This window comes from Adelges cooleyi, unplaced genomic scaffold, assembly GCF_023614345.1.
Source record: "Adelges cooleyi isolate 19-005CV unplaced genomic scaffold, UGA_ACOO_1.1 ACOO_flye_CR_arks_rails_tigmint_CR_PRNA_30, whole genome shotgun sequence".
NCBI lineage: Eukaryota > Metazoa > Arthropoda > Insecta > Hemiptera > Adelgidae > Adelges > Adelges cooleyi.
In genome coordinates, this window is record NW_026095971.1 from 17,971,094 (window position 1) to 17,989,095 (window position 18,002).

General features: G+C 28.8%; 5 protein-coding genes across 5 annotated transcripts; 2 read left to right on the plus strand and 3 right to left on the minus strand.

Annotated features, from left to right (window-relative positions):
- Positions 1-1,401: 1,401 nt before the first annotated feature.
- Positions 1,402-5,067, plus strand: LOC126838074 (FAST kinase domain-containing protein 5, mitochondrial). Its single transcript, XM_050572183.1, has 8 exons — positions 1,402-2,214; positions 2,405-2,669; positions 2,727-2,930; positions 3,206-3,434; positions 3,557-3,681; positions 4,294-4,447; positions 4,582-4,805; positions 4,871-5,067. Exons 1-8 carry the CDS (start codon positions 1,556-1,558, stop codon positions 4,955-4,957), a joined length of 1,947 nt encoding a protein of 648 aa, XP_050428140.1. The 5' UTR covers positions 1,402-1,555; the 3' UTR covers positions 4,958-5,067.
- A 1,169-nt stretch (positions 5,068-6,236) lies between these two features.
- Positions 6,237-8,139, minus strand: LOC126838082 (MOB kinase activator-like 1). Its single transcript, XM_050572194.1, has 4 exons — positions 7,780-8,139; positions 7,546-7,712; positions 6,597-6,988; positions 6,237-6,508 (listed from the first exon to the last, which is right to left on the minus strand). Exons 1-4 carry the CDS (start codon positions 7,791-7,793, stop codon positions 6,428-6,430), a joined length of 654 nt encoding a protein of 217 aa, XP_050428151.1. The 5' UTR covers positions 7,794-8,139; the 3' UTR covers positions 6,237-6,427.
- Positions 8,140-8,764: 625 nt separating this feature from the next.
- Positions 8,765-13,827, minus strand: LOC126838075 (splicing factor 1). The gene is made up of 8 exons (XM_050572184.1): positions 13,476-13,827; positions 13,262-13,396; positions 11,737-11,812; positions 10,736-10,888; positions 10,535-10,641; positions 10,294-10,460; positions 10,049-10,207; positions 8,765-9,833 (listed from the first exon to the last, which is right to left on the minus strand). Exons 1-8 carry the CDS (start codon positions 13,558-13,560, stop codon positions 9,063-9,065), a joined length of 1,653 nt encoding a protein of 550 aa, XP_050428141.1. The 5' UTR covers positions 13,561-13,827; the 3' UTR covers positions 8,765-9,062.
- Positions 13,828-13,920: 93 nt separating this feature from the next.
- Positions 13,921-15,435, plus strand: LOC126838077 (U3 small nucleolar RNA-interacting protein 2). The gene has a single exon (XM_050572188.1). It carries the CDS (start codon positions 14,050-14,052, stop codon positions 15,418-15,420), a length of 1,371 nt encoding a protein of 456 aa, XP_050428145.1. The 5' UTR covers positions 13,921-14,049; the 3' UTR covers positions 15,421-15,435.
- LOC126838083 (RNA-binding protein PNO1) lies at positions 15,421-17,482 on the minus strand. The gene is made up of 2 exons (XM_050572195.1): positions 17,036-17,482; positions 15,421-15,749 (listed from the first exon to the last, which is right to left on the minus strand). The coding sequence occupies exons 1-2, from the start codon at positions 17,381-17,383 to the stop codon at positions 15,489-15,491; spliced, it is 609 nt and encodes a 202-aa protein (XP_050428152.1). The 5' UTR covers positions 17,384-17,482; the 3' UTR covers positions 15,421-15,488.
- Between the last annotated feature and the right edge of the window lie 520 nt (positions 17,483-18,002).

Genomic DNA, 18,002 nt, shown 5'->3' on the forward strand with positions numbered 1-18,002 from the left:
TCTGTTTTCAGATTACTAGTCGGTTCACTGGTTCGGCCTGTGCGATGGACAAAATATGTACTATTATATTAACTGAAATTGCTTTTACTCATAGACAAAATTATTTATATTAAAAATAATACCATGAAGCTTATACAGATATATCGGTAAATTAATTGAGATGGTCGAAATTTTATTGAAACCACATTTTTCTTAAATATTGCCTTTACAAAACTCCTTAAAAATGGTCGGTATCGACTATCGAATTATGAAATGAAGTTTTTATATTAATATGATACTAATAAACTGTACAAATATGATGTATACCTACACGGAAATCACCAGTTATTTTTTTCCCAACTGTAATACATAATAATTCTATTGTCTTTATGGAACTCTACACTAGCATTTATTAAGGTGCATTGTATAGGCAATTTTCACAGAAACTTAACATTGCTAAAATTTGGATATGTACTCGTATATTATATTAACATAAAAAAAGGAGATTTATTTGGATATTTAATTTTTTTTCAACTTTTATAACGAATACAGGCTTTTTTTTTACAAAAACATATTTTACTTTTACGAGGTTTTCCTCAGTGGGGTGAATGGGCTTAATAATATCCTTGATGTATATACATTTGTATTGTATATGGATAATGTTTTTATTTTTTTAGCAAAATAAATAAAAAATTATATTACAATAAATATTTAATTACGAACATTATGTTATTTTAAATCGCACAGGCCGAACCAGTGATCCGATTAGTAATCTGAAAACAGATTTGAACTCGTTATTAAGTTTACTTGGGATCCCACGAGGTACTTTTTTGATTTCTTTTTCTTACTATGAATAAGAAACGTTTGAACATTTTATAAAATTTCAAATTTTAAAATCAAACTTGTAAAGGGTTAAAATTAATAATTGAAAAAAGTGCCTTGTAGGATCTAAAGTAAACTTCATAAAGAGTTCAAATCTGTTTTCATGTTACTTATCGGATTACTGGTTCGGCCTGTGCGATGGACAAAATATGATGTGTTTTGACTGAAAAAAACGGCCGGTATCGAATCACCTTAAAACTTAAAAGCCTTTTGAATTGACAATTATTGTCGAACATAATATAATTTAAACAGTTTTTACATTTATTTACAATCACCCTATCACTATTAAAATATTATTATTGACACAAAACTAAAAATGGGAGGTATATTTATGTGAAGTATTTTAAACACATTTTTTATTTTGACGCAGGGACCTATAGCATAGGCAAATTCTTCAATCTCCATAGTGGGCTACTCCTTCCTCCCGGCTCCCACAGCCCCACTCTATATTTATATGGCTTATCACTTTACCACTTTTATTATCTGCAGTGTTAACACTTATCAGTACAGTAACCATAGATTTGATCTGTGACCGTAACTCGTAAGTCATGTGTGTCCGGTGTTGTGATAACTGAATTTCATAGTTCCAATATTTTTATTTAAAAATGTGAATTTAAAAATATTACAAAGTACACGTAATTTAGTATTCTATATTTATAAATATTACCTACATAACTTATAAGTACACACTAAAATGAGTCGAGCCCTTAATTATGTCTCGACTCTGGGTCGTGTTTTGTTGTTGAATTGCAAAATTATTAAACCTACAAGTCATTTCGGTAGTAGAACAATCCGGCCAATGTGTGTAGTATCGTTTCAAGAACCATCTACCAAGTATCTGGGGTATGAAAATGTTAATGCACATAACACCATGGCCAACGACCCTATGTACAGTGAAACTATGATGGATTCCCAGGAGAGAAAAAATTGGCCTTTAGTTACTGATGAACAGTTTCATATTTTAATCACTCAAGATCATAGAATAAGATCAGTAGACGAAATTTGTGACGATTTTCAAAAGATAAGCATTTACGCATCGGGTAGACAATTTTATTTGATAGATGAAATGTTTGAAAAACTTAGAGAGCGATTAATAGCAGTTGCTCCACAAATGTCTGATGACCAGTTGTTGAATTTTCTTAAAGTTCTTCCATTGTGGAATATATGTAGTGCTAAAGTACCATTATATTTTAAATTCTGGTCAGTTTTTGATAAACAGTGTATAGAAAGATACAAAAATTGGTCCCTAAATAAAACTTTATTGTTTATGGATCATTGGTATAACGCAAGAATGTCAAAATTAAGTAATTTTGTATGGTTGGGTGTTCGTAAACTTGGTCGAAGACCTTCAAGGTAAACATGAAATTTATGTATTATACATTAATATTAAATATAAATATATTAAATTGTATACCTATGAAAAATTTCAATCCATGAATATAAGTCTTACATATCATCTGAGTATGTATCATTTTAGATTTCCATGATGTTTGCATGTAAAATGTTTATCACAATATTTGACTCTAGTTATTGTTTTTTTCAGATTGACTCCAAAACAACTGGTCCAAATGATGTTTTATGCTAACACAAGTAGAAAATTTATTTCTACATTACCAATGTATGACATTGAACATGAATTGAATTCATATTTCGATGACTTTAATGTAAAAGAACTTGGTATAATAGCTTTGGGTTTTTTTAAAACTCAAACTCCTATTCGTAATCCTGATATAATTGAAAAAATGTATTCATCTGTTTTGTCAAACATGTCGCAGATAAACAGTGTAGAATTAGCTGCGTTTTTGAAGGTAAATTAAGCTATATCTTATTTTATAATATTTATAGATCCAATTTTACACTTGTAGATTTTTAGGTATTGTTCAAAGCCCATAAATCATATTTCAATGCGCAAGCTTATGAATGTTTTAGTAGACCAAATTGATTATGTTAATCTACTATGTTGTGTTCATATGGCATTGTTGGGTACTAATTTATTAATGAAGCACGATGAACTATTAAACAAAGTTTCACAAAGATTAGTCAATGAAGTATCGAAAACTCGCATTAAGGTATGTTATATAATCATAGGCGCAAATACGGGGGGCTAGGGTGGGCTTAGCCCCCCCAATGCTAGACATAGCCCCACCAAAAAAATTAGGTTATGCGTACAATTTTAAAATACAAAAATATATTTACTTATATATATATTTTTTTTAAAAATGTCCAGCCCCCCCGAGTTAAAAATTGAAATTGCACCTATGTATATAATTCTATTACCCACAAGAGTTCATTATATGTGCAGCAGAAATAATATTAAACATAACTTTGTTGTTTTTTTTTTTAGGATTTAGAAAGAGTTACATTAGCTTTGACAATGTTGAATCATAATCCAAAAACAAACCCTTGTATATTTGATGTTGTGGTTAAGGAACTTCGAAATAACAGGGAAACAGAAATTGATAATTATTGTAGACCGTATGTTTTTACGCTATCATACCTAGCAACAAATAATGTATATCCATATGATTGTATTTCAAAAGCACTAAGTGTTGAATTTTTACACAAATGCTTTGGTAAGTATATAATGATTAGAAAATGTTATTAACTCTTCATGTGTTAATTTTTTTTATATTTTACCAATTTATTAAAATTTATCAATTGTATGTATATATGTTTTATCAATTTCCTTTTCCAGGTAAAAAACTCAACAGGTTTAATATTACTCGTGATGTGCTAAGCTTGAGCAACAGTCTTCTAATAGAATGTCCTGACTATACAGGACCATTTTTACCAGATAAACTAACGGAATCTTGCAACAATGTATGTTTAAAAGTTACTAAACAACATGATACTTTTTATCATTTTTCAACTAACAAGTAAAACCTAGCTTGTTTGGACAGCATTTACTAGAAAGGGACTAGTTCTCAAAATTATGAAAAATAAGTTAAGATCATTCTGAATAGGATTATACCCAGAATATAACCGTCATCAAACTTAGATGCTTTCAATAGAAAAAAAAACTAATTTGAAGAGGTTTAGATTTACAGTAACAATATAACGTCAAATTACTAGGATAAGGTAGCTAATTGTGCTCTAGCTTCCTTTTGATAAATACTGTCCAAAAACAATGTCTTTAGGTCTCCAATATTTATAATTAAAAATAAAACAAATATGCATATAAAATCAAAAAATACAAACTATTACCTTGAAAAAATGAAAATTTGGTATACAACATTTATTTGAGATTTTAAAAAGAAAATGCCACCGTTTTCGGTATTTTTTATTTCATAAAATCATAAAAGATGTTTTATCATTTGTAATTGCCATTTGCTAAAGTTTTAGCACATGGCAGTATTTGCACAAGTCAAAAACATCTTTTAACTGATTTATTTATTTTTATACCCACTTTATAACTCTTTTGATGTGTTATAGCATTTAGCTTGGCATATACCTACCTCGGACAATTCCAATAGACTTACTTACACCGATAAATTTATCTTGAAACTTCATAGAGAACTAATTTGTTTGTTTATCGACGAATCATTTTTACACATATGTTATCCATTACCACATCATTCAAAACCAGGTTTGTAATTTTAAAAGTTATCTAAAATAAAAAGAATATACTAATAATGGTGATATTTAAGGATCGCTTAAAATATTAAATTTTGAGGAAAATATTTTATACGATTTTTTACTAACTTTGTTTTTTTACGATAGATATGTTATTCTGTATTAATGAAGAAGGACAACCAATAATCATTCCAAAAACAATGAAAAATAAGACTGTGTTTCATGATTTTACGAAACCACCTAGTTTAGGCAAATGGTTTGCTGTTGTGTCACTTGGGCGAAACGCTCTACTTTTAAACAGTACAGAGCCTACTGGATTGACATTATGTAAACTTCGACAACTAAAGAAGATTGGATATGAACCAATCATAGTAAGGATTTCTAGTTTATGTGTATATTTATTCACAATATTAATCATTTTTTTTTATTATTGCAGTTTACATACAAAGAATTTACAAATATTAATGCCGATGCACATCAAATCGTTAGAGAAAAACTAAATTCACACGGCATAGTAATATAACGTAGTAATAAGTATCTATAGTGTTATTTTTTTTAATAATAATATAAAAACTTGAATATTATAATTTTTATATTAAAAATAACAGTAATATATTAGCACCTAAGACCAAGGTTAAGCTGAAAATAATTTCAGTTAACAACTCTAGTATTCTAGTATTGGCTGAATGAAAAATTCCTCTTTCAAAAATATCATTGAAATACATTATGTTATTATATTGCATGAAATATGCAATGATTGTTATTATCATTTTTATTATATTATGTAGTTTTGAATGTTGATTAATACTCATTTAATTTGAGTTTATAAACTTTTTTTGTTTTAGTAAAAAATGTATGATAACGACATAGTGAAATATTTTGCTATATAAAAATTGTGCATTTAAAAATTCACACGTTAAAACTGTAGGTGGCAGTTTACTGGCCAAAAAGTTATCCAGTGAAAAGAAATTGCCACTATTCCTATAGTTACTCAACTTTGAGTATTCAAACACATTTTTAAAATATGTTGTTTTTTGGGTGCGTAAGACTTTTAAGCCAAGATTTGTAATGCCTTTGAAATATGAATAAAATTTGTTTAGTCACTAGAAATACAAGTATAAAACAACAGTTACTTTCAAAAGATATATTTTTATCAAAATGAAAATAATAGAAATTGGCTAGTAACTTTTCTAGTATAGAATCCTCTTTCAAAATGTTTGTAATATTATCAAAAGAAATACTAAATTAATTTTTTTTTTTAATTCGTTAGACTAATTATTTAATATATATTGGAACTTTTGAGTTAATAAACAATTTATAAAATATGTTTATGTTATTGGCTAGTTGTGACTATAATTTAATCAAAAATAACCTTTGTACATTGCCTTGACTTAATAGGAACTAATTTACAAAAAAAAAAATTGCTTACATTTAGTTTTTATATATTATCACATGTGCACCATTATGAATCATAATAATTAATGAATTTGTGTAAGAAGCTTGTATGTTAGCATCAACATATAAAGAGCAATGTAAACAACACCTTGTTATGCATACTGAATAGAGAATTTAAATTATTAGCTAATCGGCATTCTCTATTGCACTTACTATTCTGGCAAACAGTATAAATACTAAAATATGAATACACGTGTATAGTAAAGTATATTAATAATTCTATCATAAAATAATAATTGTAAAAAAATAAAAAATTGTAGAAAAACTGTTGACTATTCTTATTTGTGTTTATCTTTGGTAGAAAAAGTATAGTGCTTAATGTCAATTATTAGATTGTTTAGATGACGATAATTTACATAAAAAATATATAATATAATATTTATATATAAATATAGATAATGAATGCCATTTGACTAAAATTCTATTCATTTGAAATGTGAATGTTATAGTAAATATAAAAATAAGTTATCACATCAGAAAAATTAAAGCTGTCAACCAGGCGCTTGTGTAATTCAATTAGTACCACATTATTAGGCGCTTATCTAGTTTCTCTACCAGCTAATTTATCAATATAATCTTGTAATGGTGCCAATTCTCTTCTGTCAATTAACACAAATTCCTGTAAAACACACATAACAGTTTTAAAAAAAGTCTTAATTATATCAAATCATTACATCAATAGATATTATAAATAGTTTTGTACTGACCTGTACAAAGTAAATAAAATGTTTAAAAGATGTATTAAGATGTGCTTCTTCTCCCAAGGATACAATTGAATCAAAATGAGTATGATATATATGTGCATACACCCTGAATAACCGTTTAAGTATTGTTTTTGCAATCGATAAGAAATTCTTAGGAAAAGGAACTCCAATTTTTGATGGAAATAATGTTTCATCGTCTAGTTGGTCTTGAACCCATGTCATTAGGTAATCAATATACTTTGGTGCTGAACATTTAATTGGTTTTTTCACTGTCAAACCGTCTGCCCAATGATATTCATACTTGGGCCCAGCAGACATTATAGAACAACTTTCCTCTGTGCAAAATTCGGTAATTGTACCATAAAGCATGTTAATTTGGTTGAAAAAATCAACAGCTAAAACAGAATAAGTAATATTAATGCAAGTTGTGTATAATTTAAAACCAAACTGATCAACAAGTGGTTTACTAATTGTTTGCTATTAAGAACATCACTTATTTTTTTAGATATTTGAAAATAAATTACACGACATATTTTCGTTTGTACAAGTAAATTCAGTGAAATCAATATTTTCAATGTACTAAAATTTGGAAGTAGGGATATGGCGTGGCGTAGCGTTATTTGTTTAATCAACCAGTCTAACGTTATTTAACACATTTTGATATTTTATTACCGATTTATTTTACTAAAACTACCTTTGCTTTATTAAATATAAAAATCATTTAAGTATACCACTAACTATCACAAAAAAGGTATGTTACTAATAGTTATTAATTATGGGTCATACCTAATTTTTAAAGCAATAAAAATATCTATCGTAGTACAAAATAAAAAACAAGTAATAAAATATTTCCATTACAAAAAGCTGTTGAGCCAACTCATATCATATAAAAATATAAATAATAAATAAATGTATTTTATATAAAAAATGTTTTTATAAGATAAAAACTCACTGTTGACAGCTACCCATTCATTGAGATCTTCGCCTTCTGGTAACAAGACGGCTAATCTCAAATTGCCTGAACCAAGCGTAGCAGCTGCGTGCTTCATTAAGTCGTACTGATGTGTACCCTCTGGTATGTTCTTTTTGGGTTTGAATGTTTTAGATGATCTGCCTCCACTGGAAATGAATGAAAGAAGACGTTAAACACAATTGGTCAGACTTCATATTATTTTTTTTAACTTACAACAGGAAGCTCATTATGATATCGCTTTGTGCATAAACCGAGTGTCCGCAGCTACAAGCGCAACAAAATTCTTATTGAATATACTTTACCAGAAGACAGGCAAAAACTCAATACTGTCGCTTTAATTACACTGTAAGTAAGGTAAATTATAGATAGCTGTATAGTAATTATAGTAGCTGTTAGATGTTAATTAAGAAAAAAAATGCTAGGCTAATTTAAGAATTTGATATGTTTAATCGAATCGACCACAATTATTATTAGTACTTCGTAGTAATGTGAAATAAATCTATAAAATTGATATTATTGCTTTTAAAAGAAATAATATTGCAGTAATTACTGCGAGTTTACAATGAAAAATTGAAATAAAAATAGTGTTAAAAATTGGACTGCCAGCTGTTTTTTTTTCGCATAAATTGATAAGAATTTTTATTTTTCCATGAAAAAAGTGTCAATTTGTAGAAAAACACATTTTCTCGTGAAATGTTTCATTTATTTATAGTCAATTTTGACATTACATTTAAATCATAACTATATAATTATTATTGTTTTATAATTAAGGTGTATTATACATTTTAAACAACCATTCGGCATTCTTCTATTCCAGGAACAATCAATCAAAGCAGTTAATAAATGGTGTTAAGGAATCATAAAATGTTTAATATTAAACCATCTCATTTTTCGCAATTTGTATCATTAAAAGAATAGGGATATTTTTTATGTATGCAAAAAATTTTAGTCCAGATTTTTTCTTTACCATTTTTAACATTTGAAAATGGACAGGCTTTAGTTTGACTACCTGCTTCTGTGAGTAGTCTTCATTAATTTTGTTTTTATATAAATAATAATAAAATGTATAACACAAGATTCCATCATAAAGAATGTAATCATTTTTTTTTAAATAAATTATTTAATTGTTATACTTTATGTATATATAAAGTAAGATATAAGATCGATTTTATTTAATTATCCAAAAAAAAAGCAATGATCATAATATTACATATTATATTGAATTTATATTAAAATATAATTTATAAGAAAAAATACACTCATCAAGTCACTTATCCAGAACATTTCGGAATGGAAAAACTAAACAAACACAAAGGTATTCCAAAAAATGTCCCATTTTCAACATTTAGAAGTTGTAATTTTTTTTATTGTAAATTATTAACACATTTTAAAAACCCAGTACAAAATAATTTACAGAAGATAATGTCCGTTGAATCAAATATACTATACTATTTTACTTAAATATGACAATGAAGTAATAATTTGTAAAAGAAAATTTAATTTGATGGAGGTGGCGGTGGAGGTGGAGGAGGCACAGCTAACAAAGTTTGTAAATCGGGCGGTGGCATAATCATTGATGAACCGATTGTAGATGGTTGTATTGGTGGGGGAACTTTAGGTTGTTGTTGTTGACTAGGCCATGGCTGGGTAGGTGGAGGCCACATTCCGGAAACAGTAGTAGTAACTGGTCCAGAAGATAACGATGCTGGCGGTGGACCTTGTTGCCACGGAGGAGGCATAGATGTGGGTTGACTTGGAGGTGGAGGAGGTGGAGGCATGGCCCAAGGCATTTGTTGCTGAAAATTTTGATTACTTCCTGGAGGCGGAGGCGGAATGTTTGAATATTGTTGATTGGCTAAAGGGGGCATTTGCCAGGGTGGTGGTACATTAATTCCTGGAGGAGGCATAGCCGCACTGTTAATCGGCTGATTCGACCAAGGCGGAGGAGGTAAAGAATTCGGGATAGAATGTGGAGGCGGCAAAGACATTAAAGACTTTAACGGTTGAGGCTTATTAAACAAACCACCGCCACTGACAGTATTATTAGTTGAGCGCATAGAATTATCTTCATTGTGTTTGGGTGGTGGAGGACCTTCACCAAGTTCAGCCATCAAAGACATATACTCTTCATCGATTTTTGTTTTTTCTTGACTAACAGGAAAACTAGCACCACCTGTAGACTTCATTCGACAATCTTTGGCAATATGACCAGCACCACCACACTGAGTACATAATATACTATTGGTGATATTGGGTTTGTCTTGACACTAAAAATTAAACAAAAATATTATTTCATTATCGAGTTATTTAACAATGTACAACCTAAGTACATGATTTATAAAGAGAAATTTATAAAAAAAAAACAATAATAGATAAAAAATAAAATTTTAAACAAAATATTTCTATGATTAAATTTATTATTAGTTCTTAGTTACTTCATTAAATTAAATTTGGTGTTGTCCAATATTTGACGATCACTTACCATCCAAGATTTATGATCAGCAGCACCACAATTAGTACATCGAGGTCCGTCATTTTCTCTGAGTGTGCCATTTAAAAGAGCAAGTTCTCGAAGTTGCATACGCCGCAGATCATTTTGCCCTTCTGGTACTTCTACACCTTGTTTTATAATTTCTTTTATCTAAAAAAAAAAAAAATATTAAATACAAGTTTTAAATATACAGGTGTATAATTTATATACATATATATATATATATATTTACTTACCTTATTCACAGCTTTTTGAACATACTCTGGGTTATTACCAGTTACATAAGCGTGAAGTGGTTCATCTTCTCCAGGTAATGGTTGACCATCTTTACGAGCTACTTTACCCTCTTTTACCGAACCTTTACCACGAATTATTATCTTTGCGCCAGTGTCCTTTTCCATTGCTAAAATACAAAGAATAAACATTTATATTTGACATTAAATTTCAAAAATGTCTGTATTTAAATGTTTTACTAACATTTAAGAGTATTTCCCCGTGGTCCAATTAAAAGTCCAACAAAATTAATATCAGGATGTTCATCTTGTGGTATCATTACCTTATCGCTAACGCGTATGACAGGCGGTCTGCAATGTATTATGCATTAAAAATGAATTATACAATTTATTTTGTATTCATAAAATATAAAATAAATTAACAAATTAGTTATTGTAAAATTACTTGTAATCAGCAGGAGGTTTAAATGTAGGATTTATTATTGCCATTCTTTGAATAAGTCTGTGTCGTTCCTCTTCTAGTTTCTTGCGAGTTCGGTACTCTCTGGTGTTCATCCGCTTACCATCGCTACTATAAATAGGTTCTGGCGAAGGTGATCTGAAACAATATTTCAGGTGCTTTCTTGGTATCTACATGACTCAGTTTTAAATGTCTTATTAAAAAACGTTCAACTATTTTAAAGCCACACAGGCATTATCACAAATTTATTTTTATTGAAATTTTATAATGCCGTCCACTGGAAAATCATCAGTCAACTTGAAAGTCATAACTCATAGTATACTGCTAAATGAAAAAAAGATGATTAATGAAAATATATTTATGATAAATATTAGATCATAAAATTAAACACAATTTCTATGTAGCCTGTTTGGAAATAAAAAAAATTAACTGACAACGACTAATGAATATTAATAAATTAAAAATAAGTTAAGAGGCTGCCACTAGCAATGCACAATGATGTAAATATTGTTGTTCTAGAACCAATATGGTTAGAGACTTAAGTATTAATTCAGTCTGGAAGTAACATACTTCAGCAGCCTCTTAATACTTAATACATATTACATATTTTATTAGATAATGTATACTGAAATATATATATTATTATTAGTCCAAGTTTGCTATATCAACCTAAAAATATTTGATATGAAGTAAGAAAAAGGGTAGTTTTTATTTAACAATAGTCATATATTTTTCAGTTTTAAAAAATAGTATTTATGTTGTGTTTAATTTGAACTACAAAACCTACTGGCTATTAAAAATTCTATTTTAAGCATTTAGCTTAATATTGTTTTTTTTTATATGCTGATTTTCTTTACCGAAAACAAATAATAGTAAATAATATTACATATTACAGAATAATACTATAAGTTGATCAAACCGTCTGACAGATCGAAAGTAGGCAATGCTAAATAATAAATTGATGGATTTCCACAAATTAGTCAAACCTTTCTTCGGGATTAGATGGAATGCCTAGTTCGCCAGTTCTCAGCTTGCGTCCAATCTCTTCGATTTGTAGTTGTACTGTAATGTAAACGGGTTAGAACAGGGCAAAAACGCCCGAAAATTAGTACAAAAAAATGAAAGATAACAAATAAATAATAATAGTAATACATGAAAATAAAATGTACTTTTAATTATACGCAATAATAACATGTTTATTGACCAAGATACCTAAGATTGTAACAATACAGTATAGTTATATACAATCTATCTACTACGAAAGACTTATTTTTAGCATAATGTAGCTCATATTGGTGATCAATAATTGATTATATTACCAAATTATTTTCTTGTACTTTTATCATTATTATTATACTTCATAAACGAATAAATATTAATAAAATAATTTGTTTGACTAACTGCAGACAGCAAAAATATTTGTAACCCTAATAAGTTTTTATTATATTTTTAAGTTTAACTTTATTATTAATATTTAATTTCTAATAGCTACAAAAATATCTTCATTTCCAGTTTTTTGCTGACTTTTTACACTACTTAATTGCATAGTTCAATTTCAATTATAGTCTCTGTTATAATGCCATAACTACAGCAATGAGACAGTGACTAGTTTAGAAAATAAACTGTGCAATTAGTGTACACCATGAGCGAAAATTAAAAGATATAGCTAACCTGTAAATATTATAACAAAAACAAATAATATCTTTTGACACATTACACTGCATACCTTATTTTTTTTAACATGAATAATAGCATGCAAGTTAATAATATGAATACCTAAAATTGTTTAATATTATATGAATACTTTATGAGCCATGAAGGATATTTTGTAGCCACACACGTAACTGACTACCTATACTTAATACTGGTCCATGTTATAACTGTAAACATATAAGATCGATTGAAATCTTGAATATTCTATCAAGTACTTAATATGAAGAAAAAATATTTGATAAAGAGATATGATCAAAAAATAAAAAATAAATAACTATAACAAATAAATCTTTCATTTGAGTAGAATTTTGTATTAGGTTCTTGCAATCTAATAAAATACACAAAAAATAAAATAATTATATTAAGCTAGAGGATATAATATAGTTACTATTTGACATTTATGGATCACTGAGATTATAGTAGATGAAGTGACTTGTTTCTAAGTTCAGAACTCATTCAAAATAATAACATGAACCATCAAAAATACATTTTTTTTAGTATTTTTACTTTGATCTATACGTACCAGGTATAAACTCAATTTTAATGTTACCATAATTCCGTGGTTAATAAAAATACTGGAACAATTCTACCTAGTTTACCTAACTGTCGTAAAATAATTATTATAAAAGACCTGGAGAAATTGTTATTTCATTTTTTAATTACATAAACATATAGGTGTATATTATTAAAAATACAATGTAGATATTAGTAATATTTATAAGACAAGGATTAAAATCAATAGGTAGTAAAAGATCTAAAATTATAATAATGTTAAAAAAAAAACAGTTAAATACTTACAAATATAAGCTTCCTCTTGTTCTTTTGTAAGATTATGTGGAAGCACGGTTGGCATCCCGGGTATAAACGTTTTCTCTAATTCACTGCCACCCCATCGGGATTTCTTCTTCTTTTTGCGATCACTGCTGTCACTACCTAAAGGTTCAGTAGGTATTTCATAATAATAAAATGTGTACAAATCGCCACAGAGGTGTGTGTTATAAGCGTTTCTTACCGGATGACTCGCGTTTGGAATTATCGCCATTCTGAGATTGTGTAAACATGTTCATGTAATTGTTTACGCTCATATTTGAGCTCATTTTGACCAATGTTGAGTTATTGCGTTTTTCGTTACACAAAATAACTTGGATAAATTGTCTTCACTTCGTTTTTCAATCGTATTCAAGATAATAACTTGGAACTAATAATAGTATAACAATAAATAGAACGTACTACCAACGACCTAACGAATTGTGCTAAGTGAAAACTGAAAAATGAGAAGAATCAAGTGAGAAGCAGTGTATTTACTCTTTGCTCTTATGATAAATTAGGTGTTTTGCTAAAGACTGACGCCTTCTAGGCCACAGCTAGGTACATAATATATTTTTTCTTATGATTTTTAGTTAATATATTTTATTCCATGAATTAACCTCAATTTCTTTATCAGGACACTTATCACACGTTTTTAATTTGAGTCAACATGGTAAATGGTTTGAAATTTGAAATCCTGTCGCGTGTGTTTTGTTTACAGACATTAAAACTATATTTATTTCATCCTAGTAATTTATTAATAATTTCGAATAAAAAAAATGTCATTTTTCATTAGGAAAAACGTTACCAAACGCAAAAAGCCTCCAGTGCAAGTTTCAAAATACAATAACATAAAAAAGAAAAAAACGCAAAACCACGTCGACGACGAAATCTCATCGGATTCCAGTGAATCCGAACATGAAAAGGAACCTTATTCGTCAGAATCAGATGGCGAGAAGCAGTTAACAGCTGCAGAAAAGAAAGTACAACTCGCCAAAAAATATTTAAACGAGATCGAAGAAGAAGAACGCCGTCGATTAGAGGACGATGATGGGGAACAATTAAACAAAAGCGTTATCAAACGTCTCAAAGATGATGTTCTTGAACAAAAAGGCAAGTTGAAATTAAAACTAGCAGACAAACTTGAGCTACCAACTAGTTTGTTTGAATTGAGAAACAGAAATCATTCTAAAGCGATCACCTGTCTAGTTGTATCACCTGATGATAAATTTGCTTATTCAGCATCTAAAGATGCATCTATAATTCAGTGGAATTTACAGGAAAAAAAGGTTCATAAGTGTTTAATTCATAATCGTAAAAAACCACAAAACAATCCAACGTGCCATAAGTATCCAGTTTTATCACTTGCAGTATCTGATAATTATTTAGTATCTGGTGATAGTTCTGGTCTTATTATAGTTCGAAATCCTACAACTTTAGAATATATTGGATCACTGAAAGGCCATAAAGATAGTGTAACTGGTTTAACAATTTGTAATGAATCAAATCAGTTGTTTAGTTGTTCAAAAGACAAAAGTGTCAAGGTATGGAACCTTGTTGATTTATGCTACATAGAAACTCTTTTCGGTCATCAGACCGAAGTCACCAGTATGGATATGTTACAAAAAGATCGTGTTGTAACTGCAGGTGGCATGGAGAATGTAGTTCGTGTATGGAAGATACAAGAAGAAACTCAATTAATATTTAATGGTATTGGAGGTTCCATAGATACTATTAGAAAAATTGACAGTTCTCACTTTATCACAGGCGGCGACAGCGGAGCTATTAGTTTATGGGGAACATTGAAGAAGAAACCATTATGCAATGTCATTAATGCCCATGGAACACATAGCAATAACGGGGAGCCAAATTGGATATCTGCGGTGGGAGCATTAAAAAATTCAGATTTAGTAGTATCAGGAAGTTGTGACGGAGTTGTTAAATTTTGGAGATGCACTAACAATTTCAAATCGTTATTACCACTCTGCAGTGTTCCAGTTAAAGGTTTTGTCAACGAACTCGTATTTACAAATGACGGTAGTAAATTAATCGTTGCTATTGGCAATGAACACAGATTTGGTAGATGGCAAAATGTGACTGGTGTTAAAAATAGTTTACATGTTATCAAATTGGATTTTATTAAAAACTAATTTTTGTAATTTCAACATTGTTGTTTTATTTATTTTTAATTTTAGTTGCTTACATAAATTATACATATTTACAAAACTTTACTCTTAGAGAGTTGTTGCAGTTGTCCATAAACTTTGGAAGGTGGCGATCCAAGAATGAGATTACATATAGCTCTCATGGCTACTTGTATATTTTGGAATGAACCTAAAATGTGTATTTTTGTATCTGCTAAGACAATTCTAGTTTTAGTAACATTTTCTATGGTAAACTTTGTACGTCCTCCTTTTCCAGCTAGCCGCCCAATTGCTCGTGATAAATGATCACCTTTTAATGTTTTAACGTCTTTTACCTGTAATACAAAAAAAGTTTATTAACTTAGTACTTGTTCATATATTTTATTATATTCTTATCCTAAGTATATTTACAATGAAAATTAACAATATAGTTATAGTTACAAAGCCCTTGAAAATGTCATCGGTTTTAGAGTATGTCAATTTTGTTTTGTTAAACCTTGTGGGTGTCTTTAAATAACAATGGTTTAATTTCATTAGGTTGATTTTGATTGTAAACACAATACATAATTAAATAACTTAAATTTTTTAAACAATTATAGGTATATTATACCAATGAGAATAGTCTAATTAGACTTTAACAACATAAAAGTAAAAAATGTAAAACAAATTTTAATTAGGTAAACGCTTAAAAAAGTGAAGGATTTTTCTATTCCTCTTAGTAATATCTGTATAGTTTCAAAATATCTGATTAAACTAACATGAAGCTCTAATGAAAACTTAAATAAAAAAATATACGAAACATTTTGTTGAATTATTTATATTTTGGACATGTTTCACTGTCTACCTTTATTATTAGTGTTGGTTAGACTAACCACTCAATGGTTTGATAACTCTGAAGAGTTACACATAGATTGCTCACTTTCGAACAACAATTTCTCAAAATATATATTGGTAACCAAAAACATTGAAATGAATCTAATAATTTGTAATAGCTTCAACACTCGTATAGATATACAATTACTATGAATAGTTATCTAGATACCTAATTACAAATTTCAAAACAAAAATCTCTACAGTCAATAGCTTGAAAAGTATCTCTTGTCATTTTTTATTTTTCATACTTTTGCTGGTGGTGAAAATACAGTACTATGAAGTATGGATAAAATAAGTAAGTCAAAATATTTCTGAGACTGTGAGTTATAGGTCACATCATATGATGGGTCTTCATCGAGCTTGCAAAAGAGGATCAAATGAAACTAATTACAATTGTTTAAAACATACTAAAATGTATTTACTACATACATATTAAAACTACTTAGTTTTTAAACTAAAACTGTGATAACATACATTTATTTCAGATGGCATAAGTACCCTTTGTTGCCCAGGACAGTAAAATTGTTTAGCCATTAAAGGGAGGCGGTAAATATATCAGGCCATAGATACTTTTAAATGACGGAAATGAACGATGTACATATATTCCTTGGGGTACAAACTGTTAAAATATGGATCAGAGCCGAACCAAGGTATTTAAATGAATGTAGGGATTTTTTACGGTTGAATTTTTGTTCCATTTACTTTATTAAGTCTAATTTAAATAGTAATGAATTGTGTAAAAAATTACTTCGAAAGATTCAACAAAAAGATTATCCAGTCGTATCAGTGCCAATGCATCTTCAACATCGAATCCATACACAAATGCTCGAACGAAGTCTGCAGCCTTTTGTAAATGTTGTGAACCTATTGCATCAGTTGGCGAAGGATTTCTTATCTCCACGTTTTTCGATTTAATGTTGAACCTGACATCTAACTTGAGATGTTCTACAATTGGTGTATATATTTTCAACCAGTTTTCTTTAAGTGGAGTGAAACGATGAGACGGTACTGTCACTTTACGGACTTCTCGATTGTCCGGCCCTTTTATTATAGAGGACTGAACTTTTTTCAATGGTCCTTTATGAACCGACGTCATTGTTTTTACAAATAAAATAACTAATTAGTTCTACCAAGCGCAAAATCCGACAAATTCCGAAACTTTTAAATATAAAGTGTAAACACGTGATGACTGATGATAAATGATAATTATCAAAATAATAAATATCAAATAACCACTTTAACGTGATAAAATAAAATTACTGATAATGATAATTCTATACTTTTTATTCCATGATGAAAAATGTCATGTCCCGCGCTATACACAAAAATTAAAAATGTGTACAATATTATAATCAAGGTGGATTTATAAATCCACCTTGATTATAATACTAATGTTGTTACTTGTTTGGTTTGTTGTTTGTGGATTTTCAATAATGTTTGGGACTAAAGACATTATAGGACATATATTTATAAACCTTTTTTTTTTGTATTTGTATGACCTAAATTATTAAATTGTATTATCAATTTTCTTAACATGGTTCTCTCACTCCCCGGTCATTTTATAGCTATCATCAATATTATAATTTATACCTTGTATTTTTTATCAGTTTGACGTTCGTTTACTTGTTGCTTATGAGATAGGTAAAAAGCTAAAGGTTATTGTCCTGACTTATTAGTTTATGATAATTTCGTTCAATGCATTATTAAATCATATA